Here is a 16114-nt window from a genome sequence, read left to right as displayed (position 1 = left end):
TTCTATGTACCTGGAATGTTCTATGTACCTTGACATGTTCTATGTACCTAGACATGTTCTATGTACCTGGACATGCTCTATGTACCTGGACATGCTCTATGTACCTGGACATGCTCTATGTACCTGGACATGCTCTATGTACCTGGACATGTTCTATGTACCTGGAACATGTTCTATGTACCTTGACATGTTCTATGTACCAGGACATGTTCTATGTACCAGGACATGTTCTATGTACTGGACATGCTCTATGTACCTGGACATGTTCTATGTACCTAGACATGTTCTATGTACCTAGACATGTTCTATGTACCAGGACATGTTCTATGTACCTAGACATGTTCTATGTACCTGGACATGTTCTATGTACCTGGACATGTTCTGTGTACCTGGACATGTTCTGTGTACCTGGACATGTTCTGTGTACCTGGACATGTTCTATGTACCTGGAATGTTCTATGTACCTTGACATGTTCTATGTACCTGGACATGTTCTACGTACCTGGACATGTTCTATGTACCTGACATGTTCTATGTACTGGACATGCTCTATGTACCTGGACATGCTCTATGTACCTGGACATGTTCTACGTACCTGGACATGTTCTTGTGTGTGTGTGTGTAAGTGTCGATATATGTGTGTGTGTGTTTAACTGTCTATGTGTGTGTGTGAGTCTATGTGTGTGTGTGGTTGTGTGTGTGTGTTGGTGTGTGTGTGTGGTGTGTTTTGTGTGTGGTGTAGACGAGGTTCTTGTAACTGAAAGGCTTCCTTCATGCCTTCAAGGGCTACTGAAAGGCTCCCTTCATGCCTTCAGGAACTAACTAAAAAGGCTTCCTTCATGCCTTCGAGAGGTAACTGAAAGGCTTCCTTCATGCCTTCAAGAGCTACTGAAAGGCTTCCTTCATGCCTTCAAGAGCTACTGAAAGGCTTCCTTCATGCCTTCAAGAGCTACTGAAAGGCTTCCTTCATGCCTTCAAGAGCTACTGAAAGGCTTCCTTCATGCCTTCAAGAGCTACTGAAAGGCTTCCTTCATGCCTTCAAGAACTACTGAATGGCTTCCTTCATGCCTTCAAGAGCTACTGAAAGGCTTCCTTCATGCCTTCAAGAACTACTGAATGGCTTCCTTCATGTGCTGAAGGGTTCTGTATTGTTCGTTCGTCATCACCGTGGACTGTGTACCACTAACACGCCTCCCCTGCCCCCGCAGGTGCTGCTCTTCAAGAAGCTGCGGGAGCACCACTCGGGCGCCTACACCTGTGAAGCCGCCAACGCTGCTGCCACCGGCAACTACACTGTCAACGTCAGGGTCAAGGTAGGTCACACAGGTCAAGGTAGGTCACACAGGTGAAGGTAAGTCACATAGGTGAAGGTAGGTCACACAGGTGATGGTAGGTCACATAGGTCAAACTAGGTCACACAGGCCAACGTAGGTCACCCAGGTCAAAGTAGGTCACGCAGGTCAAGGTAGGTCACACAGCTCAAGGTAGGTTACACAGGTCAAGGTAGGTCACACAGGTCAAAGTAGGTGACACAGGTCAACGTAGGTCACCCAGGTCAAAGTAGGTCACACAGGTCAAGGTAGGTCACACAGGTCAAAGTAGGTCAACCAGGTCAAAGTAGGTCACACAGGTCAAGGTAGGTCACACAAGTCAAGGTAGGTCACACAGGTAAAGAGGTTAGAGGCATGTCACACAGGTCGAGGCGCACGCACCAGAGGGCAGGTATTTGTTAAAGGTGGTTAGAAGCCAGACTAGGACATGTCGTAAGGCAAATTACCAGTGTAAACATCAAGGAAAAACGCAGTTAGAGGACGTGGTTGGTCGCAACAAGGACACTCTCGTTAAGGTCATGTAAGGTTCCGAAGTTTATGCAACTGGCAGGCCAAGGTCAAAGTTTGCCACACATGGCGTAGTTAGGGTAATGTTGTAGAAGGCGGTGTCACTGGTGAGCAGCGGGTCATAGGCGGTCATGTAGGTCAAGCCATGGTTTGTTCTGCACATTGAGGTCAAGGAAGGTCAGGTAGAACCACCAGTTTTAGCCATACTGTTTAGGTTTGAGTTCCATCGTTAAGATGTACAAAAATTTCGGGCCCCAGGAGGTCACATGTACAGTTATACGTTCAAGCCAAGACTGTAAGCTTGGGACCAAAATTGGTCACATTTTGGAGTTTTAGGCCAAAATCACAACGTTAAGTTTAGGGTCAAGTTAAGTCACATGCTACGGTATTTGGTCTAAGTCATAAATTAAAGTTTTAGGGCTTTGGTAAGTCACGTGCTATGATTTTTTTTGGTCAAAGTCACATCTTTAGATTTAGGACCAAGATAAGTCACACGCTACTACAATCTGTCACCAAAATAAGTCACATTTTGTCTCATTTTTGTCAAATCAGGTTTTCAAGATGAAGGAAATGTGGACAAATTTTCCGAGGTGCTTTACGTTTTCATCTCTTGAGATGAGCCTTAATAAATGAATTATTCTAAAGTCTACATCTTCCACATCTTTCAGTAGGAATGCCTGGATATACAGGAGATTTGACTTTAGTTCCAAAGCTCCAGCTGTGCGTATTTGGAGTTCGTGAGGTTCGATAGCATGTGGTAAAGAACTTCGAATCTTTTCAACTCGGGTCGTGGAAAGAGAGATCCCCATTGAAGACAACATTTCCTTAATAGCCACTGAACCTCTATCAGTGATGTCGTATATCAACATCTGAGATAGTGGTTTGATTGCATCTTGGTGACTCTTGATGTTAAGTGATGGGTAGAAGAACGTGGATAGCAGCAGTGTTTATGCAGGATGTTCTGAAAGTCGAGAGAGAGAGAGAGAGAGAGAGAGAGAGAGAGAGAGAGAGAGAGAGAGAGAGAGAGAGAGAGAGAGAGCACTATCAGCTAGGCAGATGTCCACATCAAAGGCAGGCGATGAAAGCCCTCTAGACCTAAGGTAAGGCTGGTCCTCAGCTCCACATCTGTGCTGCAGCGTAATCCCACAACTCTCACACACACAATCTTGTCACCGGAAAACATGTCGAAGCTCAGAGACCAAACAGGATCATTTCTCTCTTTAAAAAGAATATATTAGGAGAAATGATGACGTTCTTCAGTACTTTGTAGTCATGCAATACTTCTGTAGTTTTTTGTCATAAGATCACATGTTTGTTTCATACAGTATTGAGGTTTGATATGTGACTCAATGTATTCCAATAACAATATCGTCCAAGATGGTCATATATTTTGCCCAGAATAATTGATGTTCCGCTTTTGACGTAGACAATGCAGGTGTTTCTGGCTCCCTCACCTCACTCCCTTGTGTTGCAGGTGTCGCCACGGTGGGTGGTGGAGCCCGGCGGTGGGTCGGCGCTGGTGGGCACCACAGTGGTGCTGGACTGTAGCGCTCGGGGTTACCCACAGCCCGTCCTCACCTGGATGAAGGCCCCAGGTAACACCATCGTCGCCTCCTCCCGCGCCTCCTCCCGCGCCTCCTTCATATCCATACTTATGGTGGCTCATATTTTCAGCCTTGGCGGTAGAAGAATGGCTGGCTTTCAAAACCAAGTTATCTATATAATCATTTCTACCCACCTGATGATGATAGATATGGATGAGGTAGCGAATATTGTGGCCCGACAGCCTCGACCAGAGGCGAGTACTGAAGATGACCTGGGCATCCTGACCTTTGACCCCTCGTGGTGGCTGGTGTCCATATATATATATATATATATATATATATATATATATATATATATATATATATATATATATATATATATACATATATATATGTGGATAGAAGCATCTCTTTCTATGCCTTTTCACTTCGTAACATATGTTGTCAACATCCTTTCAAATCATAGCTATTTTTTTTTACGTTAACTGAGAAGGCACAGATCGACCAACCCCTAGGGATGGAAGAACAGCTTGGTTGACTGTGGACCGACCGCCGCAACGAGGATTCGAACCTATGTGCTCGACCCTGAGCGGCCCGTGAATTCCAGTGATCCAGTGTTCTTGTTTTTGTTTCACCATACTAGGTGGAGCAGCTTACGAGGACGCCATAATGTTTCCTACCCTCCCATAACTGCCTTACCCTCACACTCTCCTTCCTCAACACGGTCCTCGAGCGTTGTCACCCACCAGTCTATCAGGCCCAGGGTCAAGTCCCGGATAAGGCAGCCTGCCCACAGTCAACCCACCTGTTCATCCTTTCCTGTAGAGCTTAACTGATGGATAAGCACCTGGTGTGAGCTGGGGTGTCAGTTTATCAGGTTACGCGACGGGGCAACGGGATGAGTTCAACTGTCACCCAATAATACACCTGCTGTGGCCACACACACTCCCTCACCCTCCTTTCTGCCTAACGTTTCTCCGGCTCAGCCGTTCCTCCCTGGCATTCTCTCCCTCCTCTTGTCACTCCATCTATACAACATACATCTCTCTGTCCACTCGCCATCAGTCCTAGTATCCGCTCTTCGTCTTGTCTCCTCCTCCTCCTTGCTCCCTCGCTCTCCCAACCTTCCTCCTGTCCTCTATATAACCTCCTGTGTTAACCACATATATAAAGTCATGATCGCCTTTCACCTCGTCATGGACCATCAGATCTCCTGTTATCTCTCCTCCCCACGCACTCCGTCACTACTCCAACACCCTTCCACGATCACCCATTATTCACCTGCCGCTCCCACTCCTCCCCTTTCCCTTACCCAAACCCCACTTCTCCCTTACCCAACCACACTTTCCCCCTTCCTCGTCCCACACGCACACCCACACACACTCCCTCACTCCCAGTAACCTGTGTACATTGTGTGTCTGTGTGTCTCAGGTGAGGCGGCGCAGGACTTCCAGGCGGTGGTGCTGGACGGCCTGCAGGCCTCCCAGGCGTCCAACGGGTCGCTGGTCCTGCCGGAGGTGAGGGCGGGCCACGCTGGCTGGTACCTGTGTCGCGCAGACAACTCCGTCGGGAAGCCCATCTCCAAAGTGGTGCAGCTGACCGTCCATGGTGAGTAGAGGCTGAGGGAGAGGGTAGGGAGGTGCTCCTTGTCTCGCTAGGGGTCAACGAAGGTCGAGGTAGGTCAGGCTAGGTGTTGTCAGGGTCCAGGTGGTTTTGCCTAGTCAGTATAGGCCGAGGTCAGGTATAAAAAAAAAAAAACATTTTTAGCGTAAGGTCACGTACTAGGCAGGGTCGGGGCCGGTCAAGGAGTTTTGATGGGTCATGGCAGGTCGAGGAGCCTTGATGGGTCGTAAGAAACTGGAAGAGGTTAGAGATAAAATGATGATGCGTTAAAGGAAGCTGTGATAAAGAAAGAGGGTAGACGGCTCTGATAACTGGAGGAAGGTTATGGTTAGCTAGGGTGAGTGATCATGGTGTGGGTCAGGGACTTGGCTGGTGGACAGTGATCATGGCTGGCCGTATGGAATGATACAAAGGGCTGTAACACAGGTCTTCCAGTGCTTATCAAGGAGGGTGGGGACCGTGGTAGATCATGGAAGGTGGGGACCGTGGTAGATCATGGAAGGTGGGATCGTGGTAGATCATGGAAGGTTGAAACGGTGGTAGATAAGGGAAGGTGGGGACCGTGGTAGACCAGGGACGATGGGGACCGTGGTAGACCAAGGAGGGTGGGGACCGTGGTAGATCAGGGAAGGTGGACACTATGGGTCAGAACCAAAGAGGGAGAGCCACAGCACCAGATGAAGTCCTGTATAATGTCAGGTGTGACAATCCTTCCTTCCTGTATTAGTGTTCACCTGTGTAACACGTGCTCCTTGTCTCGTGGCAGCCCCGGCGCACGTGGTGACGGAGGGCAGGCAGGTGATGGGCCACGCCGGACAGACCGTCACGGTGACGTGTGAGGCCACAGGTGACGACCCCCTCACCCTCACCTGGAACCGCCACCACTCCCCCGTCTTACCAGGTCACAGGTACGTCCCTCACCTGGTATCGGCACTAGGTCTTCCCCTCACCAGGCCACAGGTACGTCCCCCACCTGGTATCTGCACTAGGTCCTCCTCTCACCAGGTCACAGGTACGTCCCTCACCTGGTTTCTGCACTAGGTCCTCCCCCTCACCAGATCACAGGTACGTCCCTCACCTGGTATCTGCACTAGGTCCTCCCCTCACCAGGTCACAGGTACGTCCCTCACCTGATATCTGCACTAGGTCCTCCCCTCACCAGGTTACAGGTACGTCCCTCACCTGATATCTGCACTAGGTCCTCCCCCTCACCAGGTCACAGGTACGTCCCTCACCTGATATCTGCACTAGGTCCTCCCCTCACCAGGTCACAGGTACGTCCCTCACCTGGTATCGGCACTAGGTCCTCCCCTCACCAGGTCACAGGTACGTCCCTCACTTGGTATCGGCACTAGGTCCTCCCCTCACCAGGTTACAGGTACGTCCCTCACCTGTTGCACTAGGTCTCCCCTCACAGGTTACAGGTACGTCTCTCACCTGGTATCGGCACTAGGTCCTCCCCTCACCAGGTTACAGGTACGTCCCTCACCTGGTATCGGCACTAGGTCCTCCCCTCACAGGTTACAGTACTCCCTCACCTGGTATCTGCACTATCCTCCCTCACCGTTACAGTACGTCCCTCACCTGTTTCTGCACTAGTCCTCCCCCTCCGTACAGGTTATCGTCCCTCACCTGGTATCGCACTATCTCCTCACAGTACAGACGCCCTCACGTTCGGCATAGTCCTCCTCAGTCAAGTACCACGTACGGCCAGTCTCCTCCAGGTACGTACTCCCACCTATCTGCACGTCCTCCCTCACCAGTAGACGTCCCCACTGGTCGCACTAGTCCCCACCTGGTATCGGCACTAGGTCCTCTTCTCACCAGGTATCGGCACTAGGTCTTTCTCTCTCCAGGTCACACAGGTACGTCCTCCAGTCATCAGCTATTGCTCCTATCCCTGCCGTACACACTATCCTCAACTGGTTCACTTTTCCCTCCTCTCCGTCTATCTTTACTATCCTAGCCTCTCCTTTTCGTGCCATTCATTCCCGTCTTCACTATCCCAGTTATGTTCATTATTCTCATCTCCCTAGTACACCTGTCCATTATTACTATCCTCATCTGTCCCTTTCCACTGTCCCGTCCTACTATCCACTCCCATGTGTGCTGTTCTCTGACCTCGTACATCATCCGACCCTTTCTCTTCACATCCTGCACAACTGTCTCTAACCATCCTCGCTTGTCCTCTACTATCCCCGTCTGACCCCCTACTATCCCTAGTGCCCAGCCTCATCAGTTTAGTCGCTCCACCAGGCCGGTAATTCAGTCATTATGAATATATGAATATTTACGTGGCCTCTGCATGCATCGGGGTAGGTCAGCTGTGGTAGATGGCCCGCTCCTCCCCACCAGCGGGAGGAGGCCCAAGCCCTGGCTGGGGGCTCTGTTGCCAGGCCACAACACACACGACACAACGGATGCTTGTCCACAAGTTGTCCCTCACAACGTAGACGGGGTCATGACGCTGCCAAAGATGTCTGTAGTCGAGTCGTGCAGTGCCCATCTAGCGGCCAAGAGAGGCCCGTGGTGTGTGGGTGTGGTGAAGGCGTGCTGAACCTTGACACACACACACACAGGCCTGCTCGCCCTGAATTAATTGCAGTTATTTCAATAAATTGTTAATTATGATGATTCATTTTGCAAACTCGCGATCATTTAGCAGCTGTATCAACCAGGGGGAAAGGGTTCCCCCGTATGATCAAGGAGGTAGCTGGGCTCGAACCGGCGACTACGAGATATGCAATAACCACCTGTGTGGTGTGGCCCCAGTAACAATATATACAGGGTGTCTCAAAAAAAATGCATACACACTTTGAGTTTATATTTATGTAACGTCAGTTAAACTACATCCAAGATTTCTAATTCAAGCTGGATCACCTGCCCTCTACCATCGTGATGTAAGGGCCTGTCTGTCTTGATGAAAGCGCTGAATACCCCACTCGTTCGCCAGATCCAACGCCAATGGATTTTGTCTCATGAAGACACGAAAAAGATAATGTTTATCGCGCAAAATCGACAACGGTCGACGACATCAAGGGATCTGAACTAATTGAATTGCTTTGGTAATATTACTAATGGCATCCCACATTACGCGGAAGAGAGCATCGGTCAGTGTTGGGTTAGCTGGTATACCAGATCAGCGCAGACACACAGCTGGCAGTGCTGCCGCCCCTCACCCGGAAGACATAACGCTAATATCCATCACAATCCCAGTGAGTCATACCTCGCGCTCTCTCTCTCTCACACCACCATGTGTTTAGTGCATCAGCCTCGCCCCCTGTGAGGGTTACGAGCCAATGATATGCTGACAGGGACACTCATAGCTCCCATCTCAACAAGGTGCCGGTAGGGGCCGAGTGCCAGTACAGGAGACAGAGAATCTCAGCTATGTGGTGAACCGGTGACATATGCAGGGCTCGCATCGTCGCTGCGGGCACTGCCAACCAGACACCTTGGGGACGTGGGCAGTCGCTGAATACGGACTCCCGTGCACGACTGACCGGGAGGAGGTGGTCCATCGCTGAGCAGGCAGCCCCGCACGCACGGCCTCCTGTACACCCAGTCTGCTGTACACATAAGACCGTATCTTAAGGACATACATAACCAGTTTATATTCCCTCAAGTGAAGTTATGCTACTCCTTTCCTCATAAGTCCTAATGGTAAGATTTGTCTCACTTGTGTTTAGTCACATATGTAAGAGCACATTTACCCCTGTACGGTGACTCCACATGTCTTTGCTTCTACACTTACGATTGATTTAAGTGCATTTCCCTCAATGCCTCCTCTACAGTCGTGAATTAGGATGTTTCAAGAATTCTTAGCAGCTGTTGGAGGAGGATGCATGGCACGTTACTTCCAACCTCTGGTGTTCTACTTCGATATGAAATGTAATAATGTCATTGGCCTTTCCTTAGCCTGCAGGAAAGTGAGTGGTCACGGTGAAGCTGGCAATCCAGCAGCCTAGCTGGGTCATTAGATGTCTTGGTTACGTACGGGGGATTACTGAAGACATGGCTTACAGGGCCTCCATGACACTCTTGATCGTTCACCAAATCCGTTCTTTTTATTCATTTTAATAACCACACACACACACACACACACACACACACACACACATACATACATATATACATTCTCTGGTTTCTCTGCAGGACGTCAGTGCGTGAGAGCAGTGCTGGTGGGTCAGCACGGGCGGTGCTGGAGATCCTGGCGGTGACGACGGCCGACGCTGGACCCTACACCTGCCGCGCCAGCAACCATCACGGTGACCACTCCCAGGTGTTCAAGATCGTTGTCATAGGTACGTGCAAGGCTACGAGAATTCTGGTCACCTGTTGTAAACTGCCCAAAATGGGATTAAAGGGAAGCCACTTGAACTTCGTCGTCCATGTGAGTGGCTCAACCAGTTTGTGAGTCTATGATGACGAGCATCAGTTCTACGCTCGCTGATTCTCGTCACAATTCCAAGTTCGATTTCGTCGAAATATGACCTGCTGCAGCCGCTGCAAGGGATCTCGTCTATTATGCTGTTCCTGTTCTCCTACTTATCATCCTCCATCTTCACCAGGTCGATATCTACGTCCCTGTTGTAGATATCTTTGTAGGTTTCCAGTATCATTCTGTCAATATCTGGGACGTACACGGAGTTGGGGGCCACCATATATCTTCACTGATGTTCTGGACGTTGTTGCTGTCTCTGTCAGGGGTTTCCTTGAACCATATTAAGCCTATGGGGAAGCCCAGCTTCATATTTGCCTGGGTTACGTATGCCACCGTGTCCTCTAGGTACTCCGAGCTGGAGATTCTCAGAACGCGAGGGATGAAAATGATTATCACACATGACTTCGTCCGATAACTATTGGCTGGTAGGTGATATATCAGGACTTGTTCGTTTGCCTTGGGTACTGTGTTGATCCGTCCTATGTTCTTGTGACGATGGTGTCCTAAAATCGTAGCTGTTCATATGTAACTTCTGTGGTGGGTGTTGGATCAGGGGAGGGTGGGTGTTGAGCCATAGGAAGGTGGGTGTTGGGTCAGGGGAAGGTGGGTATTGAGTCAGAAGAGGGTGGGCGTTAGGTTAGGGGAGGGTGGGTGTTGAGCCATAGGAAGGTGGGTGTTGAGCCATAGGAAGGTGGGTGTTGGGTCAGGGGAAGGTGAGTGTTGGGTCAGGCGAAGGTGGGTGTTTGGTCAGGGGAAGGCAGGATGGTGAATGAAGGGGAGAGTGGGTATACTTGTCACAATCAAACTCAACCACTGATCCATCTGAGTTCCGGGAATTGTTTTAACAGAGTAGGAAAAAAGATATTCCTAGACTAATGTTGTCCTTGAATTAATCTTTCCAAAAGCCGCCTACATTTCGTTACTACCAAGTATGTTTTTTCCCAAAGAATAACATAGGTAATATCACCTTGAATATTATGGAAAGATTTGAAAAATAACAACACTAACCTTCCTTCAGTTTATTTAGAATTTCCTTTGTAGGTAAATTGTGAAATCATCACATTAGGAATTACCACGTATATGCCACAGTCCCGGTCACATTTTAAGGTTTTAATCACAACCTCTGAACTTAAAATTTCCCCGGATGAACGTAAGGAAAAAGAATTTCAAAAGATATGAAAGATTGTGAAGTGGTGCATGTTTGTATCATTGTTTGTCGTTACATGCATGACTGTGTCAGATGAGAACGAAGCCTTTATAACACGAACATTACCCCCCTGGGGCCACAGAGCCTCCCAGGGCCCCGTCAGGAGTGGTGGTGTCCGAGATCACGAGCCGCTCTGTGAGGGTGTCCTGGTCGCTGCCCCAGCCCGCCGCCGTCACCATACAGTACCGAGGTGAGCTCCCTTGCCCCCTGCCCCCTCCTTGATGACTTCCCCCACACCTCCTCACCTTGGCTGCCCCCCACAGAAGTAACCAAATCTGCCGTACATTTCAGTGCTTGTGATTACGTGTGGTTGAAACAGCGTCATATATTGTAGAATTAGATTCTTAGGACACTTTGAGATTCAAATGACTTACCTACCTGAGGTCACACCAGCAAGCGTCTTGATAAATGTTTATTTTGTGTCTTCTCCTTCGGCAGCGGCGGAGGAGGAGTCGTGGGCGTCTCATGGGCGGAACGTGAGCGTGGGCCAGTGGGCCTCGTGGCACGTGCTGACGGGCCTGACGCCCCACCAGACGTACGCCGTCCGCCTCCTAGCCCACAACGACCTAGGGGTCTCCCAGCCCTCACACGTCCACGTCTTCACCACACTGGAGGAGGGTTAGTACCCAGCCCTCACTATCCTCAACCCCCCCATCCCCAGAGACTTCTCACTCAGTATGTCTGCCCCCTTCCCCCAGGCTGTCCATACCACATCTTACCCCACAGTGTTTGCCTCACACTCTACCCCAGTCTGTCCCCTACCGTACCCCAGTCTGTCCTCCACCGTACCTCAGTGTGTCCCCCACCGTACCCCAGTCTGTCCTCCACCGTACCCCAGTCTGTCCCCTACCGTACCCCAGTCTATCCCCTATCGTACCCCAGTCTGTCCCCCACCGTACCTCAGTGTGTCCCCCACCGTGCCCCAGCTTGTCCCCCACCGTGCCCCAGGTATTCACGGACCCCAGACTGTCATGCATCCTGCTCAGCACTCCAGCCTCGAGGAGAGGAAAGGATGACGGTGAGAAGAAGGATTTAGAAAATGGGAAGCAGATTCGTCCATAAGATTATGTCAAGTGGGAGAGTATGGGTTGGACGACCTGCAGTGTGTGTGTGTGTGTGTGTGTGTGTGTGTGGAGGTCAGAATTAGCCAATCGTGGTTGTGAGAGTTAGGGGACTTAAGGTCATATTGGAGGGCGTGCATTCCTCTGACCTACATGTTGTTTTCCCACGCGCTAATATAGTCATGATCGACCATGATCTGTGTGTCTGCTGTCTCTTAGTACAGAGAGAGAGAGAGAGAGAGAGAGAGAGAGAGAGAGAGAGAGAGAGAGAGAGAGAGAGAGAGACAGAGAGATTGCCGTGCCTTATCTAAGGACTTAGCGAAGGTTGATGACGAAGAGAGAGCTCTCTACCTTTGTGTTGAAAGCTGAATCCACTTAATTCATGAAGGTGTCGGAGTCTACGTGAGTGTAAAGGACGTAGTTAAGTGATCTCTACTGAATATGGAGATGTGGAGTTAGTGTCTTCAGCATTGTCGGACATTTTCTACGACACGGACACTGTGTTGGATGAGAATGAGATGTGTGGCAGTGTCGGGTCTGGCGGGGCATTGATGCCATCTGGTGTGGACAGTTGTTGTATGATGATGATGCTGATGCTGTGGGTCTAATTAGAACCTCTGGAGGAGCTGGGCAGAGGAGCAAGTTGCTTTAGTAATGTCTTGAGGGAGAAAAGGTTTTCTTTTTTTTCCCTTGAAGCAAAACAATAGATGGGAAAAGAGAGGTGTATGTGCTTGAGGATGGAGAGGGAAAAGGTAGATCATGCAAGAGGTTTGCATGATAATGTGCACGGATTTCCACTGTTCTGTCCTTGCATGTTTCTGTTTCTGAGGCACATGTGTGAGTTGCATGGCAGGGTATGAGAGGGTAGGAGAAGGAGCAGATGACATGTTAATGTGGATGATGGAAGTCGTCTGAGAGCCTTATGTTAGAAAGATGTGGTGAGGTATGTTGTATGCATGGCAGGTTGGTGAAGTATGATGCATGGTGAAGTATGACTCACGGCGAAGTATAATATGACAGGATGGTGAGGTATGATGCATGACAGGTTGGTGAGGTATGATGCATGACAAGTTGGTGAGGTATGATGCATGACAGACTGGTGAGGTATAATGCATGACAGGTTTGTGAGGTATGATGCATGACAGGTTGGTGAGGTATGATGCATGACAAGTTGGTGAGGTATGATGCATGACAGGTTTGTGAGGTATGATGTATGACAAGTCGTAAGTAATAATTCTCCTCACTTGACATCTTACTTCACTGTAAAAAGTAAATGCCAGTGAAGTGCTTCGGTGACAGTGGAAGTCTGGTGGCAATGTATACCTGAGGACGTGAACATGTGTTCTGTATACCTGCCAACGCTGGGTCGACACCAGGGACGTGATAAAGACGTCGGGGGTCGTTCAGAATACAACGAAGCTTCGTCTTGATCATCTGTAGTTAGATATATATATCTTTAGTTACTCTGTAGTGGAAAACAAATGATCCATATCTAATTAATGCTAACTTTCCCATATAGAAATGAAGGCCCAGTTATTATGTACAGATGATAGAAATAGCTAGCGTCTGCTTCTGAAATGTCCCTTATGGCATGTGTAACATATAAACACATCACTACTGCTACATCCCATGACTTGGCTGGTGTAGGACACAGGACACATGTAGACTCCATGTAGAAAGTGTGACACAGGACACATATGTAGACTGCATGTAGAGAGTGTGACACAGGACACATGTAGACTCCATGTAGAGAGTGTGAGACAGGACATGTAGACTCCATGTAGAGAGTGTGACACAGGAGACATATGTAGACTCCATGTAGAGAGTGTGATACAGGACATGTAGACTCCATGTAGAAGTGTGACACAGGAGACATATGTAGACTGCATGTAGAGAGTGTGACACAGGACACATGTAGACTCCATGTAGAAAGTGTGACACAGGAGACATATGTAGACTCCATGTAGAAAGTGTGACACAGGACACATATGTAGACTGCATGTAGAGAGTGTGACACAGGACACATGTAGACTCCATGTAGAAAGTGTGACACAGGACACATATGTAGACTGCATGTAGAAAGTGTGATACAGGACACATATATAGACTCCATGTAGAGAGTGTGACACAGGACACATGTGTAGACTCCATGTAGAGAGTATGACACAGGAGAGACATGTATCCTCCACGACCCACGATACAATCCTTCTGATCTGTGGACGTCACCAGCACCGTCTGGAGCGCCCCGGGACGTGCGCGTGGCTGCAGGGGGACCCCGGTCGCTGCTGGTGACCTGGCGCGCCCCTCCTCACCACCTGAGCCACGGTCCCCTGCGGGGCTACATGATTGCCCTTCGTCGCCAGAACCTGCAGGGCCACCTTACCTACATCACCAGGCCTATTGTGGTCACCAGAGGTGAGGAGCACTCACGAACTTAACAACATATGGGTTTTTTAAGTTTTATAATTTTGGTGACTGATCTGTGGTGTAGAAATGTCTCTCATGCTTCTAGTCTTCCTGTTGCTATAGACAACCATTTGATCCAACTGGTCATCCCTGCTAAGTATCTCCTTCCTTAGACTTTCTCTCCAGTACACCACTAGCCATATATTTTCTTCTTTCTTGATGACAATAGATTCAACGTTTATCATTAACACATAATTTTTAGTTTAGTATGAGTTATTACCCAATACCTGAGGTGTCACATATCTTCATCTACCCGTTCATCGTCACTTGTGTACATATTGGCGTTATATCGAAGCTCACGCATTCATTAGTTTGGTAAGGAGTCATTGTGATGTCTGTTAGTAGGTTGACTTAAGTCACTAATGTTTGCGTGTTGTGGCAGGTGAGACAGATGCTGTGGAGCAGTACGAGGTGCGGGGCCTGACGCCAGCCTCACTCTACGAGGTGGCCGTGAGGGCCTTCAACAAAGCGGGACCAGGACCTCTCTCCTCACCCAGGATTGTCGACTCGACCAGCCACGACGGTGAGAGCTCCAGAGATGTTTCCCATCAGTAGTGGACGTGTTGTATATGGCATAATATCCTCTCTTAGAGTTGGAAACGCCCTCAGCTATGACTTAGAGGGTCACGGGGTTTGTCTTGTGATGGAATGCTGTATCTCCTCCGTCAGTGGGAGAGTCGCAGGTTAAAGATATTAACGCCTGTTTCCCAGAGTAGTGGAGAGAGATGATGGGTGTGTGTGTGTTGTGGGGGGCCTGAGTGACACCTGACCTCACAGGGGATAGGAACGAGATGAATTACGTAACGGACCAGCAGGACGAGATAGCAGAGACCAACGGTGTAAGGTAACAGGGACCAGCAGAACAAGGTTGCATGGACATGTAAGGCCACGTAGTCAGGACCAGCAGGGTCAGGCAGGATGGACCAGTGGGGCCAGGTAACAAGGACCAGCAGAGCCAGGCAGGATGGACCATTGGGGCCAGGTAGCAAGGACCAGCAGGGCCAGGCAGGATGGACCAGCGCGGCCAGGTAGCAAGGACCAGCAGGGCCAGGCAGGATGGACCAGCGCGGCCAGGTAGCAAGGACCAGCAGGGCCAGGCAGGATGGACCAGTGAGGCCAGGTAGCAAGGAATAGCAGGGCCAGCTAGCAGGAGTCAGCAGAGCTAGGTTGGCGGGACGATCAGGGCCAGGTAGCAAGGACCAGCAGTGCTAGGTAGCAGGGACCAGCAGAGCCAGGAATCAGAGACCAACAGAGCCAGGTAGAAGGGCTCAACAGGACCAGGTAGAAAAAAACCAGCAGGGCCACGTAGCAGGGACCAGAAGGACCAGGTAGCATGGACAGTCAGAGCCAGGCAGAAGGGACTCGCAGAGCTAACAGAGCCAGGTAACAGCAACCAGTAGGACCAGGTAGCAAGAACCAGCAGGGCTAGGTAGTAGGGACCAGCAGCCTCAGGTGACAACAGAGCCGGGTACGAGGGACCAGCAGGTCCAGGTATCATGGACATGCAGGATCAAGTGGCAGGAACCAGTGTGGCCAAGTAGCGGGATCCATCAGGGCTATGTACCAGAGACCAGCAGGTCTAGGTAGCAGGAACCAGCAGGGCAGGTAGTAGGAACAAACATGGCCAGGTAGCAAAGCTAATTAGGGTCACCATAAGAGGGACCAGGTGGACGACGTAGGAGGGACCAACAGAGCAATGTAACGGGAAAGATAATGGCTGGATAGCAGGGTCCAGATGTAGCAGGGACCAGCAGGGCTAAGTAGCAGAGACCAATAGAGCCAGGTAGAAGGGCTCAGCAGGACCAGGCAGCAGGGAGAAGCAGAGTTAGGTAGTAGGGTTCAGCAGGACCAGACAGCAGGGAGAAGCAGGGCTAGGTAGTAGGGGCCAACAGGGCTAGGTAGCAGGGACTAACAGGACCAGGTGGTACGAA

The 16114-nt window shown here is 49.8% G+C and overlaps 1 protein-coding gene across 2 annotated transcripts in view; it reads left to right on the top strand.

Annotated features, from left to right (window-relative positions):
- The first annotated feature begins 1212 nt into the window (after nt 1-1212).
- Nucleotides 1213-16114, top strand: part of LOC139759426 (cell adhesion molecule Dscam1-like) — a 42766-nt gene continuing 27864 nt past the window's right edge. The window contains exons 1-9 of one of the 2 annotated variants that reach the window (XM_071681524.1): nt 1213-1313; nt 3313-3433; nt 4814-4990; nt 5772-5913; nt 9161-9309; nt 10739-10846; nt 11095-11274; nt 13947-14132; nt 14566-14706. In XM_071681524.1, the coding sequence (XP_071537625.1) occupies nt 3421-3433; nt 4814-4990; nt 5772-5913; nt 9161-9309; nt 10739-10846; nt 11095-11274; nt 13947-14132; nt 14566-14706 (1096 nt within the window). In that variant the 5' untranslated portion in view covers nt 1213-1313; nt 3313-3420. The remainder of the gene's footprint in view (nt 1314-3312; nt 3434-4813; nt 4991-5771; nt 5914-9160; nt 9310-10738; nt 10847-11094; nt 11275-13946; nt 14133-14565; nt 14707-16114) is intronic. The other variant, XM_071681525.1, reaches the window with a different exon arrangement.

This window comes from Panulirus ornatus, chromosome 33 (genome assembly GCF_036320965.1).
Source record: "Panulirus ornatus isolate Po-2019 chromosome 33, ASM3632096v1, whole genome shotgun sequence".
In the NCBI taxonomy this organism is placed as follows: Eukaryota; Metazoa; Arthropoda; class Malacostraca; order Decapoda; family Palinuridae; genus Panulirus; species Panulirus ornatus.
Note: the sequence above shows the minus strand (reverse complement) of the source record. Positions and strands in the feature narration are given on the sequence as shown.